The sequence below is a fragment of the Vigna unguiculata genome, chromosome 7, assembly GCF_037176805.1.
Source record: "Vigna unguiculata cultivar grain cowpea cultivar isolate G323 ecotype 2 chromosome 7, ASM3717680v1, whole genome shotgun sequence".
In the NCBI taxonomy this organism is placed as follows: Eukaryota; Viridiplantae; Streptophyta; class Magnoliopsida; order Fabales; family Fabaceae; genus Vigna; species Vigna unguiculata.
In genome coordinates, this window is record NC_140798.1 from 41,421,919 (window position 1) to 41,435,945 (window position 14,027).

Genomic DNA, 14,027 nt, shown 5'->3' on the forward strand with positions numbered 1-14,027 from the left:
AATCATAAAATTATGTTAAGGGCTTTGCAATTAGTATAAATTTGTTTATTGACAAAATTCACTAGTCATAAATTTTCACAAAATCATACATTAATAAGAAACAAACACTAACATACCATATCACTTTAAAAATCTAGTAAAATGATATCAACGATGAGAAATTAAAAAATGTTAAATACTTAGACAAAATGCAATTTTAACATTATAATAATCAAGAAATCATCAGAAAACTATCTACAAAAATTAAAATATTGCTATATATTGAAATTATTAAATTAAAATGTATTTGGATATCACGTAATATAATACCTTTTGTAAATCACAAACCATTAACAAGCCTTCTTGACATATATACATGGCAATGTATCTGTGCAACAATTAGATGAGAATTGACTGTAAGTTGGAAAAGACAAAGAATTATGGTTTCTTTCATTCCAATTTTTGATCAGCAGCATAAAGGGCCTTGATTTCCTCCACATCCTCATAGCTACCAAGGAATATGGGAGATCTCTCGTGCAACTTTGTCGGAACCAAATCAAGTGCCTGTTCATATACATATACATACGTATATATCAATTTCACTCTCTCAATTATCAGATAAGAGAAAACAAGACACAATTTATGGTGCACAACTTCATCAAGGTGAAGGACTACCGATACACTCCGCCGTGATAGATATATATATTGTCGGATGAAATAGATATTAATAGATGATCCGATAGCGGGTAAAATAATAAATTCAACAAAACATTAAATTTTACTAAAATAAACTCTAATATCATGTCGGTTAGAAAATGGACTTTAAAGTTAACTCAATCTTATAAATTAACTTCTAAATTAACTTCTAAAATGAATTTTGCACTTATTTATATAATATAAATTGGTTTTATTTGAAACTTTGTGATAATGCAATGGCACACCGAGTGCCTGCTCCTTCAACCAACACAGGAAGAAAACGATATGACAGAACTTAAAAACTGTTTTTGGTAAATTACCCTTTCCTTGCCGGTGAAAGCCTGTCCTCCTGCTTGCTCCATCAAGAATGACATTGGGAAGACTTCGTAGAGAACACTGCACCAATCAAAGAAAATTTTTGCAATCATTTCTTCAGTTAAACCATAAACAGTGTAGGAATATTGCATATGCTACTCAGGAAATAAGGAAGTGATTGAGCATGGCATACCGAAGTTTCCCATTTGGACTTTTTTTATCAGCCGGGTACAGAAAGATACCTCCATAAAGAAATGTGCGGTGAACATCAGCTACCATGCTGTTAATCATACAAATACAGACAAAGCCATGTCATCAACCGATACAAAATGTTTTTTGTTAAGGTCACCAAAAACATATATGACTTAGTCATTCAGTAGCCACATCTTGGTTGCAGAGCAACTATATGAGGACTAATAGCGTGTTTGGGGAGGCAATAGAGTCAACCCAAATCGATTTCAATTTCATGATGAATGAGAAGCAACACATTGTTGCTTTTGAAAAGTTATGCTTTTGACGTGATTTTGAAGTAGCCCCCTTGATTTTGAAGGTATTTGATCACACTGTAAATCAAAGCATGCTATACTCTAACAGCAATGAAACTACTTGGAGGACTGAGAATCCATTATAGTCTATATGTATATATATATATATATACCTTCCAACATATCTTAAGGACTTTGGTGATGAACCATCTTTTGGAAACTTGCAGTTTTCCACATACCTGAACAGATGCAAGAAAGGAAAGTGTCACAACTCATAAATTGCCTTGTGGTGTCTGAAACATTGGATTTATACATACTTGGTAGTAGGACCATCCCAGTTTTTAGCATTTCCTTCATTCACTGAATAGATCTTTCCTTTCTTCGGGACCTGAATGGTGAACCATATAGATAAAGCAATTAACATGATTCAAGTAAAGCACTTTGTGACCTTTTAAAGAGTCGAGTCCCCAAGCAAGAGCATTTCGAGAGAGAATAGCAATGTGCAATATAGTTATTGATGAACTGGTAGATTAGTACCTTGATGTCAGGGTGAGTAAGAATGAACTCTCCAAGAGATGGATCAAGGGTGAAACCATTCACACCTCTTCCGGTGCTTAACACAAACTGTAAAATGTCCCAAATTAGTGGTTCAAAAATTTATAGTTTTGGAATGAATTAAAATTAATTAAAGCATACGACAACTTAGTCCATAGGTGCACAGGAAAACAAACAAAACAAAAGAAACCGAGCTTATCCTTATAAAAATAGTCAAGTCAATACAAAAATTCACACCGACACAACGTACTATTATCTATTGTTAGTAAAAATCGATCAGTAACTTGGATACCCCCTTAAAAAGTTATCATAAACACAAAGAGAAGAAATTGAAGCTCTCTGAGGGAAAAAAAGACAGAAACTTGAACAGGGATTTAATACCATACCGTGCAAGAGCTTCCATACATACAATAACCAGCAGCCAACATGTTCTTCCCGGGTTGCAAAACGTCTTCTATGGTTGGTTCGCGGTTTTCTTTCACCAAATAAATCCCAAAAATCTAAATGGAACACAACACACTCAATTGACAACTGCAATATTGTAGTTAATCTGGAATATAATGTGTGTGTGTGAGTAAATATATATAATGGAAAGAGAAGAACATGGATTGCATTTCAGATATTAGACATACTGTGCCAATAGAAACACCACAATCAATGTTAGAGGAACCATCCAGCGGATCGAAAACAACTATGTACCTGCACAATAAAAAAAATTCGTACTAAATGATTAGACTAAGGAAAATGAATGTTAAAAAAACACTTGGGAAGAAACACTACTAGATTATAGATAGGTTAACAACTTTCCACGCTTAGAAGGCTCCACAAATGTTGCTTCCTCATCTTCTTCAGACACCAAGATGCACTGCAAAAATATTTGAACCCATCAACAAATGTCTATGGATCATAGAGAGAGCCTTCACAACATTCATGACTCACTGTTCGTCCACTGCTGACCAGAGCCTTCACAAAGACATCATTGGAAAGAACGTCCAGTTTCTTCTGCTCCTCGCCCTTTATTCCGGATAATTAAAAAACAAATTCAATAAAAAAATGATAATAATTAATCAAAGAGGATCAAATCATCACACAGTAGAAAGTTACCATGCTGGAATAATATGCATAACTAAGATTTATTTATCAGCCACTTGCCTGGACATTTGTCTCTCCAGCTAGTCCAATAAGCTTAGCAAGACCCGCCTGCGTAATCAATTCTTATAATTAAAAAATTTTCATATCTATATAAACCGATTCATAAAGAAACAAGTAAAATAAATCTCGGGCATGTGTATATGTGTCAAATAACATTGTATTAGAGCGATCTGATCTAGATTTCAACTTATTCATACTGTTTGTTTATGCGTTTTCACCTGATACTCATTGAAATAACAATGGTTGGAACTTGTTTGAAGTGGATAAAATGAAACGGTGGCATGCATAGACATTGAACATGCGAGAGTGGTAATGAAATGACAGGGAATGAATTAGTCGGAAAGTATAAGAAAGAAGAACCTTGTTAACAGCAGAACAAACGAACTTGCAGCCAAGAACAATGTGACTGAGCAAGATTGTGAAATCGCCGCGAGCCTCAGGTTGCTTCGACTGTTCGTTCAGCACGAAACGGGTTATGGTCATCAAGTCTGTGCGTTGAGCATCCGCACTGTGATCCATCTTTCACTCTTCACTAACCCACAAAGTGATGATATACTTACATTACATGCTTATGCATATGAGTTTTTGATTTCAATATAGAGAAAGAGAAAGAGATGATATTATCTATGGGGAAAGGAAGTTTGGGGTGACACGTGGAAGGCGTAGGGAGAGGGTGAGCTCGTGGTGATGGCGGCGGATAACGATTTTCGTCGTCATGCACGACACGACAAGATACCACCATGCAAATTTCAGGTACGATACAACGTTTTATCTTATATTATATGATTATGTGTGGATGCACCTTTCTCTTCTTTTGTTTTTTATTTTTTATTTTTTTGTGTTGAAAGATACATCTTCTCTGTAGTTTCCAGCAAGCAACCATTCTAAACCTTACAAAAAATGCTCCGTTTTATCCACATTATGTGTATTTTCGGCCTTTTAACCTAATTTGTGTACACCATGTAAGAGAATCGTTCATCCACTACAACAATTATTTTCACCTAATTAATTTTTATTTAATATTTTAACATATTTATTTATTTATAAAAGCATATAAACTAATATCCCATATATTTCTCGTTTTTATTAATTATTAGATAAGGTTAAGGATAAACAACTCGATTTCAATAGCTCAAAAAGGCATTTTAGTTACTCATTTAGTTTCTATTATTCACTAATTTTACACTTAAGCATCAATTGTTAGTTCCTATCAAATCCTTTAGTCTCTATGTTATAAAAGCTTAATGTTTTTAACCACTGTAGCACATAAAAATATTATATTATAGTCTCACACAACTATTTCTCCTTTTTCGTTTTCGTTATTTCCCTCCTTTTCTTCTCTCTTCTCTTAATTTCCCCTGTAGGTATTAGTTCATTTCCTTTCTTTCGTTAACACCTTCCCCTCTTAATTATTTTACATTACTTTAAATTCTCTTACATAAAAAAACTTTCATTGGTCGTAAATTGAAGAATTTTCAATGTAATTAATTAATAGACTTTACGCTTTTCTTCATGGGAAGGATGAACAGAAAACAGAAGAAATGAAAGAGGAGCAACGAAGAAGCAAAGAGAATGTAATAGAGTTTAACAAAGCAAGAAGCTCATAGGTAGTAAGTATTAACACTTCTTGAAATGACAAAAAAATTGTTGCACTACTTTAATTTGCAGCATAAAATACTTGAAAACATGGAAGATATCACATGTCACAGACTGTCACCAAAAATCACTTCTGACAACAATGTGTGGAATGGAGGAAATATATTTTTGTTGAATTCTCATATATATATATATATATATATATATCAACTATAAGAAATGAAGAATTTACATCACTTGTTTCAATGCACATATTTGTTCCAATACACATATTTGTTCAAGGTGTCCCTCTTATTTATCGATCTGGTTTGCCCTATTTTTTTCTTCAAGTCAAGCCACCTAGTGCAAACAATAAGAGTTGATTCATGTCACTTGTAATAAAATTTGTCGTAGATGAGAAGTACATCTTTTGGATAATAAAAAAAATTGATTATCAAAATTTAAAAAGTTGTTCGCAAAGTAGCAAACACCTTCCGACATATTTGTTCAATGTGCCCCTCTTATCTGCCTATGTGGTTTGGCCTATTTTGTTTTTCAAGCCAGCCACCTAGTGCAAACAATAAGGGTTGATTTCTGTGACTGGTAATCAAATTTGTGGTATATAAGAAGTACATATTTTGGATGATAAAAAAAATTGATTATCAAAATTTAAAAAGTTCTTCGCAAAGTAGCAAGCACCTTCCCACATATTTGTTTAATGTGCCACTCTTATCTGTCTATCTGGTTTGACCTATTTTTTTCTTCAAGCCAATCACCTAGTTCAAATAATAAAGGTTAATTTTTGTGCCTGGTAATCAAATTTGTGGTATATAAGTAGTAAATCTTTTGAATGATAAAAAAATTGATTATCAAAATTTAAAAAATTGTACGCAAAGTAGCAAGCAACTTTCCACATATTTGTTCAATTTACCCCTCTTATTTGCATATCTGGTTTGGCCTATTTTTAACTTGTAATCAAATCTGTGGTAGATAAGAAGTACATCGTTTGGATGATAAAAAAACATCATTATCAAAATTTAAAAATTTGTACTCAAAGTAGCATGCAACTTCCCACATATTTTTTTATGGTGTCCCTCTTATTTTCCTATCAATTTTTTTTCAAGGCAGCCCACCTTGTGCAAATAATAAGGATTGATTTTTCTGACTTGTAATCAAATTTGTGGTATATAAGAAGTACATCTTTTGGATGATAAAAAAAATTGATTACCAAAATTTAAAAAATTGTACTCAAATTAGCAAGCAACATCCCACAAATTTGTTTAAGGTGACACTCTTATTTGCCTACCTATTCTTTCTCCAAGGCAGCCACCTTGTGCAAATAATAAGGGTTGAATTTTTTTTAACTTGTAATGAAATTTGTGGTATATAACAAGAAAATGTTTTGGATAATAAAAAAAATTGATTATCAAAATTTAAAAATTTGTACTCAAAGTAGCATGCAACTTCTCACATATTTGTTCAAGGTACCCCTCTTAAATTCGTACCTCTTTTCTCTTCAAGGCAGCCACCTTGTGCAAATAATAAGGGTTGATTTTTGTTGACATGTAATCAAATTTGTTGTATATAAGAAGTACATCTTTTGGATGATAAAAAAAATTGATTATAAAAATTTAAAAATTTGTACTCAAAGTAGCAAGCAACTTCCCACGTATTTGTTCAAGGTGCCCCTCTTATTTGCCTACCTATTTTTTCTCTAAGGCAGCCACCTTGTGCAAATAATAAGGGTAGATATTTCTAACTTGTAATCAAATTTGTGATATATAAGAAGTAAATATTTTGGATGATAAAAAAAATTTATTATCAAAATTTAAAAATTTGTGCTCAAAGTAGCAAGCTATTTCACACATATTTTTCAAGGTGCCCCTCTTATTTGCCTTCAAATTTTCTTCAAGGCAGCCACCTTGTGCAAATAATAAGGCTTGAATTTTTTTGACATGCAATCAAATCTGTGGTAGATAAGAAAGAGATCGTTTGGATGATAAAAAAAAAATCATTATCAAAATTTAAAAATTTGTACTCAAAGTAGCATGCAACTTCCCACATATTTTTCAAGGTGCCCCTCTTATTTTCCTATCAATTTTTTTTCAAGGCAGCCCACCTTGTGCAAATAACAAGGATTGATTTTTCTGACTTGTAATCAAATTTGTGGTATATAAGAAGTACATCTTTTGGATGATAAAAAAAAATTGATTATCAAAATTTAAAAATTTGTACTCAAAGTAGCAAGCAACTTCGCACGTATTTGTTTAAGGTGCCCCTCTTATTTGCCTACCTATTCTTTCTCCAAGGCAACCACCTTGTGCAAATAATAAGGGTTGAATTTTTTTTAACTTGTAATCAAATTTGTGGTATATAATAAGAAAATGTTTTTGATGATAAAAAAAAATTCATTATCAAAATTTAAAAACTTGAACTCAAAGTAGCATGCAACTTCTCACATATTTGTTCAAGGTACCCTCTTATATTCCTACCTATTTTCTCTTCAAGAACCTTGTGGAAATAATAAGGGTTGATTTTTTTGACATGTAATCAAATTTGTGGTATATAAGATGTAGATCTTTTGGATGATAAAAAAAATGATTATCAAAATTTAAAAATTTGTACTCAAAGTAGCATGCAACTTCCCACATATTTGTTCAAGGTGCCCCTCTTATTTGCCTACCTATTTTTTCTTTAAGTCAGCCACCTTGTGCAAATAAAGAGGGTAGATTTTCTAACTTGCAATCAAATTTGTGGTATATAAGAAGTAAATTTTTTGGATGAATATTTTTTCAAGGTGCCCCTCTGATTTGCCTTCAAATTTTCTTCAAGGCAAACACCTTGTGCAAATAATAAGGGTTGATTTTTCTGACTTGTAATCAAATTTGTGGTATATCAGAAGTACATCTTTTGGATGATAAAAAAAATTGATTATCAAAATTTTAAAAATTGTGCTCAAAGTAGCAAGCAACTTCCCACATATTTGTTCAAGGTGCCCCTCTTATTTGCCTACCTATTCTTTCTTCAAGGCAGCCACCTTGTACAAATAATAAGGGTTGAATTTTTTTAACTTGTAATCAAATTTGTGGTATATAATAAAAAAAATTTTTGGATGATAAAAAAAAATTCATTATCAAAATTTAAAAATTTGTACTCAAAGTAGCATGCAACTTCTCACGTATTTGTTCAAGGTACCCATATTATATTCCTACCTATTTTCTCTTCAAGGCAGCCACCTTGTGCAAATAATAAGGGTTGCTTTTTTTTGACATTTAATCAAATTTGTGGTATATAAGAAGTACATCTTTTGGATGATAAAAAAAATTGATCATCAAAATTTAAAAATTTGTACACCAACTTCCCACGAATTTGTTCATGGTGCCCCTCTTATTTGCTACCTATTTTTTCTTTAAGGCAGCCACCTTGTGCAAATAATAAGTGTAGATTTTTCTAACTTGTAATCAAATTACTGATATATAAGAAGTAAATATTTTGGATGATAAAAAATATTTATTATCAAAATTTAAAATTTTGTACTCAAAGTAGCAAGCAATTTCACACATATTTTTCAAGGTGCCCCTCTTATTTGCCTTCCAATTTTCTTCAAGGCAACCACCTTGTGCAAATAATAAGGGTTGATTTTTTTTTACTTATAATCAAATTTGTGGTATATCAGAAGTACATCTTTTGGAAGATAAAAAAAATTGATTCTCAAAATTTAAAAAATTGTACACAAAGTAGCAAGCAACTTCCTATGTATTTGTTCAAGGTGGCCCTCTTATTTGCCTACCTATTCGTTCTTCAAAGGCAGCCACCTTGTTCAAATAATAAGGGTTGACTTTTTTTAACTGGTAATCAAATTTGTGGTATAAAATAAGAAAATGTTTTGGATGATAAAAAAAAAACTCATTATCAAAATTTAAACATTTGTACTCAAAGTAGCATGCAACTTCTCACATATTTGTTCAAGGTACCCATCTTATATTCCTACCTATTTTCTCTTCAAGGCAGCCACCTTGTGCAAATAATAAGGGTTGATTTTTCTAACTTGTAATCAAATTTGTGGTATATCGGAAGTACATCTTTTGGATGATAAAAAAAAATTGATTATCAAAATTTAAAAAATTGTACTCAAAGTAGCAAGCAACTTCCCACGTATTTTGTTCAGGTGCCCCTCTTATTTACCTACCTATTTTTTCTTTAAGGCAGCCACCTTGTGCAAATAAAGAGGGTAGATTTTTCTAACTTGTAATCAAATTTGTGGTATATAGGAAGTAAATATTTTGGATGAATATTTTTTCAAGGTGCCCCTCTTATTTGCCATCAAATTTTTCTTCAAGGCAGCCACCTTGTGCAAAAAATAAGGGTAGATTTTTATAACTTGTAATCAAAATTTTGGTATATAAGATGTACATAGTTTGGATGATAAAAAAAATGATTATCAAAATTTAAAAATTTGTTCTCAAAGTAGCAAGCAATTTCACACATATTTCTCGAGGTGCCCCTCTTATTTGCCTTCATATTTTTTTCTTCAAGCCAGCCACCTTATGCAAATAATAAGGGTTGATTTTTCTGACTTGTAATCAAATATGTGGTATATAAGAAGTACATCTTTTGGATGATAAAAAAAATTGATTATCAAAATTTAAAAATTTGTCCTCAAAGTAGCATGCAACTTCTCACATATTTGTTCTAGGTACCCCTCTTATATTCGTACCAATTTTCTCTTCTAGGCAGCCACCTTGTGCAAATAATAAGGGTTGATTTTTTTGAAATGTAATCAAATTTGTGGTATATATGAAGTACGTCGTTTGGATGATAAAAAAAATTCATTATCAAAATTTAAAAATTTGTACTCAAAGTAGCATGCAACTTCCCACATATTTGTTCAAGGTGCCCCTCTTATTTTCCTATCAATTTTTTCTTCAAGGCAGAGCCACCTTGTGCAAATAATAAGGGTTGATTTTTCTGACTTGTAATAAAATTTGTGGTATATAAGAAGTAAATATTTTGGATGATAAAAAAAAAGTTATTATCAAAATTTAAAAATTTGTACTCAAAGTAGCAAGCAATTTCACACATATTTTTCAAGGTGCCCCTCTTATTTGCCTTCAAATTTTCTTCAAGGGAGACACCTTGTGCAAATAATAAGGGTTGATTTTTCTTACTTATAATCAAATTTGTGGTATATCAGAAGTACATCTTTTGGATGATAAAAAAATTGATTATCAAAATTTAAAAATTTGTACACAAAGTAGCAAGCAACTTCCCACATATTTGTTCAAGGTGCCCCTCTTATTTCCCTACCTATTTTTTCTTTAAGGCAGCCACCTTGTGCAAATAATAAGGGTAGATTTTTCTAACTTGTAATCAAATTTGTGGTTTATAAGAAGTAAATATTTTGGATGATAAAAAAAATTGATTATCAAAATTTAAATATTTGTACTCAAAGTAGCATGCAACTTCTCACATATTTGTTCTAGGTACCCCTCTTATATTCCTACCTATTTTCCCTTCAAGGCAGCCACCTTGTGCAAATAATAAGGGTTGATTTTGTTGAAATGTAATCCAATTTGTGGTATATATGAAGTACATCGTTTGGAAGATAAAAAAAATTCATTATCAAAATTTAAAAATTTGTACTCAAAGTAGCATGCAACTTCCCACATATTTTTTCAAAGTGCCCCTCTTATTTTCCTATCATTTTTTTCTTCAAGGCAACCACCTGGTGCAAATAATAAGTGTTGATTTTTCTGACTTGTAATCAAATTTGTGGTATATAAGAGGTACATCTTTTGGATGATAAAAAAAAAATTGATTATCAAAATTTAAAAATTTGTACTCAAAGTAGCATGCAACTTCTCACATATTTGTTCAAGGTGCCCCTCTTATTTTCCTATCAATTTTTTCTTCAGGGCAGCCACCTTGTGCAAATAATAAGGGTTGATTTTTCTGACTTGTAATCAAATTTGTGGTATATAAGAAATACATCTTTTGGATGACAAAAAAAATTGATTACCAAAATTTAAAAAATTGTACTCAAATTAGCAAGCAACTTCCCACAAATTTGGTTAAGGTGCCCCTCTTATTTGCCTACCTATTCTTTCTCCAAGGAAGCCGCCTTGTGCAAATAATAAGGGTAGATTTTTCTAACTTGTAATCAAATTTGTGATATATAAGATGTAAATATTTTGGATGATAAAAAAAATTTATTATCAAAATTTAAAAATATGTACTCAAAGTACCATGCAACTTCTCACGTATTTGTTCAAGGTACCCCTCTTATATTCCTACCTATTTTCTCTTCAAGGCAGCCACCTTGTGCAAATAATAAAGGTTGATTTTTTTGACATGTAATCAAATTTGTGGTATATAAGATGTACATTTTTTGGATGATAAAAAAAATGATTATCAAAATTTAAAAATTTGTACTTAAAGTAGCAAGCAATTTCACACATATTTCTCGATGTGCCCCTCTTATTTGCCTTCAAATTTTTTTCTTCAAAGCATCTACCTTGTGCAAATAATAAGGGTTGATTTTTCTGACTTGTAATCAAATTTGTGGTATATAAGAAATACATCTTTTGGATGATACAAAAAATTGATTATCAAAATTTAAAAATTTGTACTCAAAGTAGCATGCAACTTCTCACATATTTGTTCTAGTTAACCCTCTTATATTCCTACCTATTTTCTCTTCAAGGTGGCCCACCTTGTGCAAATAATAAGGGTTGATTTTTTTGACATGTAATCAGATTTGAGGTATATAAGAAGTACATCGTTTGGATAATAAAAAAAAATCATTATAAAAATTTAAAAATTTGTACTCAAAGTAGCATGCAACTTTCCACATATTTGTTCAAGGTGCCCTTCTTCTTTTCCTATCAATTTTTTCTTCAAGGCAAACACCTTGTGCAAATAATAAGGGTTGATTTTTCTGACTTGTAATCAAATTTGTGGTATATCAGAAGTAAATCTTTTGGATGATAAAAAAAAACTGATTACCAAAATTTAAAAAATTGTACTCAAAGTAGCAAGCAACTTCCCACGTATTTGTTCAAGGTGGCCCTCTTATTTGCCTACCTATTATTTCTACAAGGCAGCCACCTTGTACAAATAATAAGGGTTGAATTTTTTTAACTTGTAATCAAATTTGTGGTATATAATAAGAAAATGTTTTGGATGATAAAAAGAAATTCATTATCAAAATTTAAAAATTTGTACTCAAAGTAGCATGCAACTTCTCACATATTTGTTCAAGGTACCCCTCTTATATTCCTACCTATTTTCTCTTCAAGGCAGCCACCTTGTGCAATTAATAAGAGTTGATTTTTTTTTTGACATGTAATCAAATTTGTGGTATATAAGAAGTACCTCTTTTGGATGATAAAAAAAAAATTATTATCAAAATTTTAAAAATTGTACTCAAAGTAGAAAATAACTTCCCACGTATTTGTTCAAGGTGCCCCTGTTATTTGCCTACCTATTCTTTCTTCAAGGCAGCACCTTGTACAAATAATAAGGGTTGAATTTTTTTAACTTGTAATCAAATTTGTGGTATATAATAAGAAAATGTTTTGGATGATAAAAAAAAATCATTATCAAAATATAAAAATTTGTACTCAAAGTAACATGCAACTTCTCACATATTTGTTCAAGGTACCCCTCTTATATTCCTACTTATTTTCTCTTCAAGTCAGCCACCTTGTGCAAATAATAAGGGTTGATTTTTTTGACATGTAATCAAATTTGTGGTATATATGATGTACATCTTTTGGATGATAAAAAAAATTGATTATCAAAATTTAAAAATTTGTACTCAAAGTAGCAAGCAACTTCCCAAATATTTGTTCAAGGTGACCCTCTTATTTGCCTTTTTATTTTTTTCTTCAAGGCAGGCACCTTGTGCAAATAATAACGGTTGATTTTTGTGACTTGTAATCAAATCTGTAGTATACAAGAAGTACATCTTTTGGATGATAAAAAAAATTTGATTATCAAAATTCAAAAATTTGTACTCAAAGTAGCAAACAATTTCCCATATATTTGTTCAAGGTGCCCCTCTTATTTGCCTTCCTATTTTTTTATTCGAGGCAGCCACCTTGTGTAAATAATAAGGGTTGAATTTTTCTGACTTGTAATCAAATTTGTGGTATATAAGAAGTACATCTTTTGGATGATAAAAAAAAAATTGATTACCAAAATTTAAAAAATTGTACTCAAATTAGCAAGCAACTTCCCACAAATTTGTTTAAGGTGACACTCTTATTTGCCTACCTATTCTTTCTCCAAGGCAGCCACCTTGTGCAAATAATAAGGGTTGAATTTTTTTTAACTTTAATAAAATTTGTGGTATATAATAAGAAAATGTTTTGGATAATAAAAAAAAATTGATTATCAACTTTTAAAAATTTGTACTCAAAGTAGCATGCAATTTCTCACATATTGGTTCAAGGTACACACCCCTCTTATAATCAAATTTGTGGTATATAAGAAGTACGTCTTTTGGATGATAAAATTGATTATCAAAATTTAAAAATTTGCACTCAAAGTAGAAAGGAACTGCCCACGTATTTGTTCAAGGTGCCCCTCTTATTTGCCTACCTATTTTTTCTTTAACGCAGCCACCATGTGCAATTAATAAGGGTAGATTTTTCTAACTTGTAATCAAATTTGTGGTATATAAGAAGTAAATATTTTGAATGATAAAAATAATTGATTATCAAAATTTAAAAATTTGTACTCAAAGTAGCAAGCAATTTCACACATATTTTTCAAGGTGCCCCTCTTATTTGCCTTCAAATTTTCTTTAAGGCAGCCACCTTGTGCAATTTTCCTTCAAATTTTCTTCAAGGCAGCCAACTTGTGCAAATAATGAGGGGTTGATTTTTCTGACTTGTATTCAAATTTGTTGTATATCAGAAGTACATCTTTTGGATGATAAAAAAAAATTGATTATCAAAATTTAAAAATTTGTACTCAAAGTAGCAAGCAACTTCCCACGTATTTGTTCAAGATACCCCTCTTATTTGCCTTCCTAATTTTTTCTTCGAGGCAGCCACCTTGTGCAAATAAAAAGGTTTCACTTTTGTGACATGTAATCAAATTTGTGGTATATAATAAATACATCTTTTAGATGATAAAAAAAATTAATTATCAAAATTTAAAAATTTTTACTCAAAGTAGCAAGCAATTTCCCACATATTTGTTCCAGGTGCCCCTCTTCTTTGTCTACCTATTTTGTGTTCAAGGCAGCCACCTTATGCAAAT

At 31.2% G+C, this 14,027-nt stretch overlaps 1 protein-coding gene across 1 annotated transcript; it reads right to left on the reverse strand.

The window, feature by feature from the left end:
* Window positions 1–235: 235 nt before the first annotated feature.
* LOC114190652 (fructose-1,6-bisphosphatase, cytosolic) lies at window positions 236–3,787 on the reverse strand. The gene is made up of 12 exons (XM_028079617.1): window positions 3,543–3,787; window positions 3,183–3,230; window positions 2,970–3,044; window positions 2,834–2,895; window positions 2,663–2,729; window positions 2,417–2,530; window positions 2,013–2,099; window positions 1,793–1,863; window positions 1,649–1,714; window positions 1,184–1,270; window positions 996–1,071; window positions 236–543 (listed from the first exon to the last, which is right to left on the reverse strand). The coding sequence occupies exons 1-12, from the start codon at window positions 3,699–3,701 to the stop codon at window positions 430–432; spliced, it is 1,026 nt and encodes a 341-aa protein (XP_027935418.1). The 5' UTR covers window positions 3,702–3,787; the 3' UTR covers window positions 236–429.
* Between the last annotated feature and the right edge of the window lie 10,240 nt (window positions 3,788–14,027).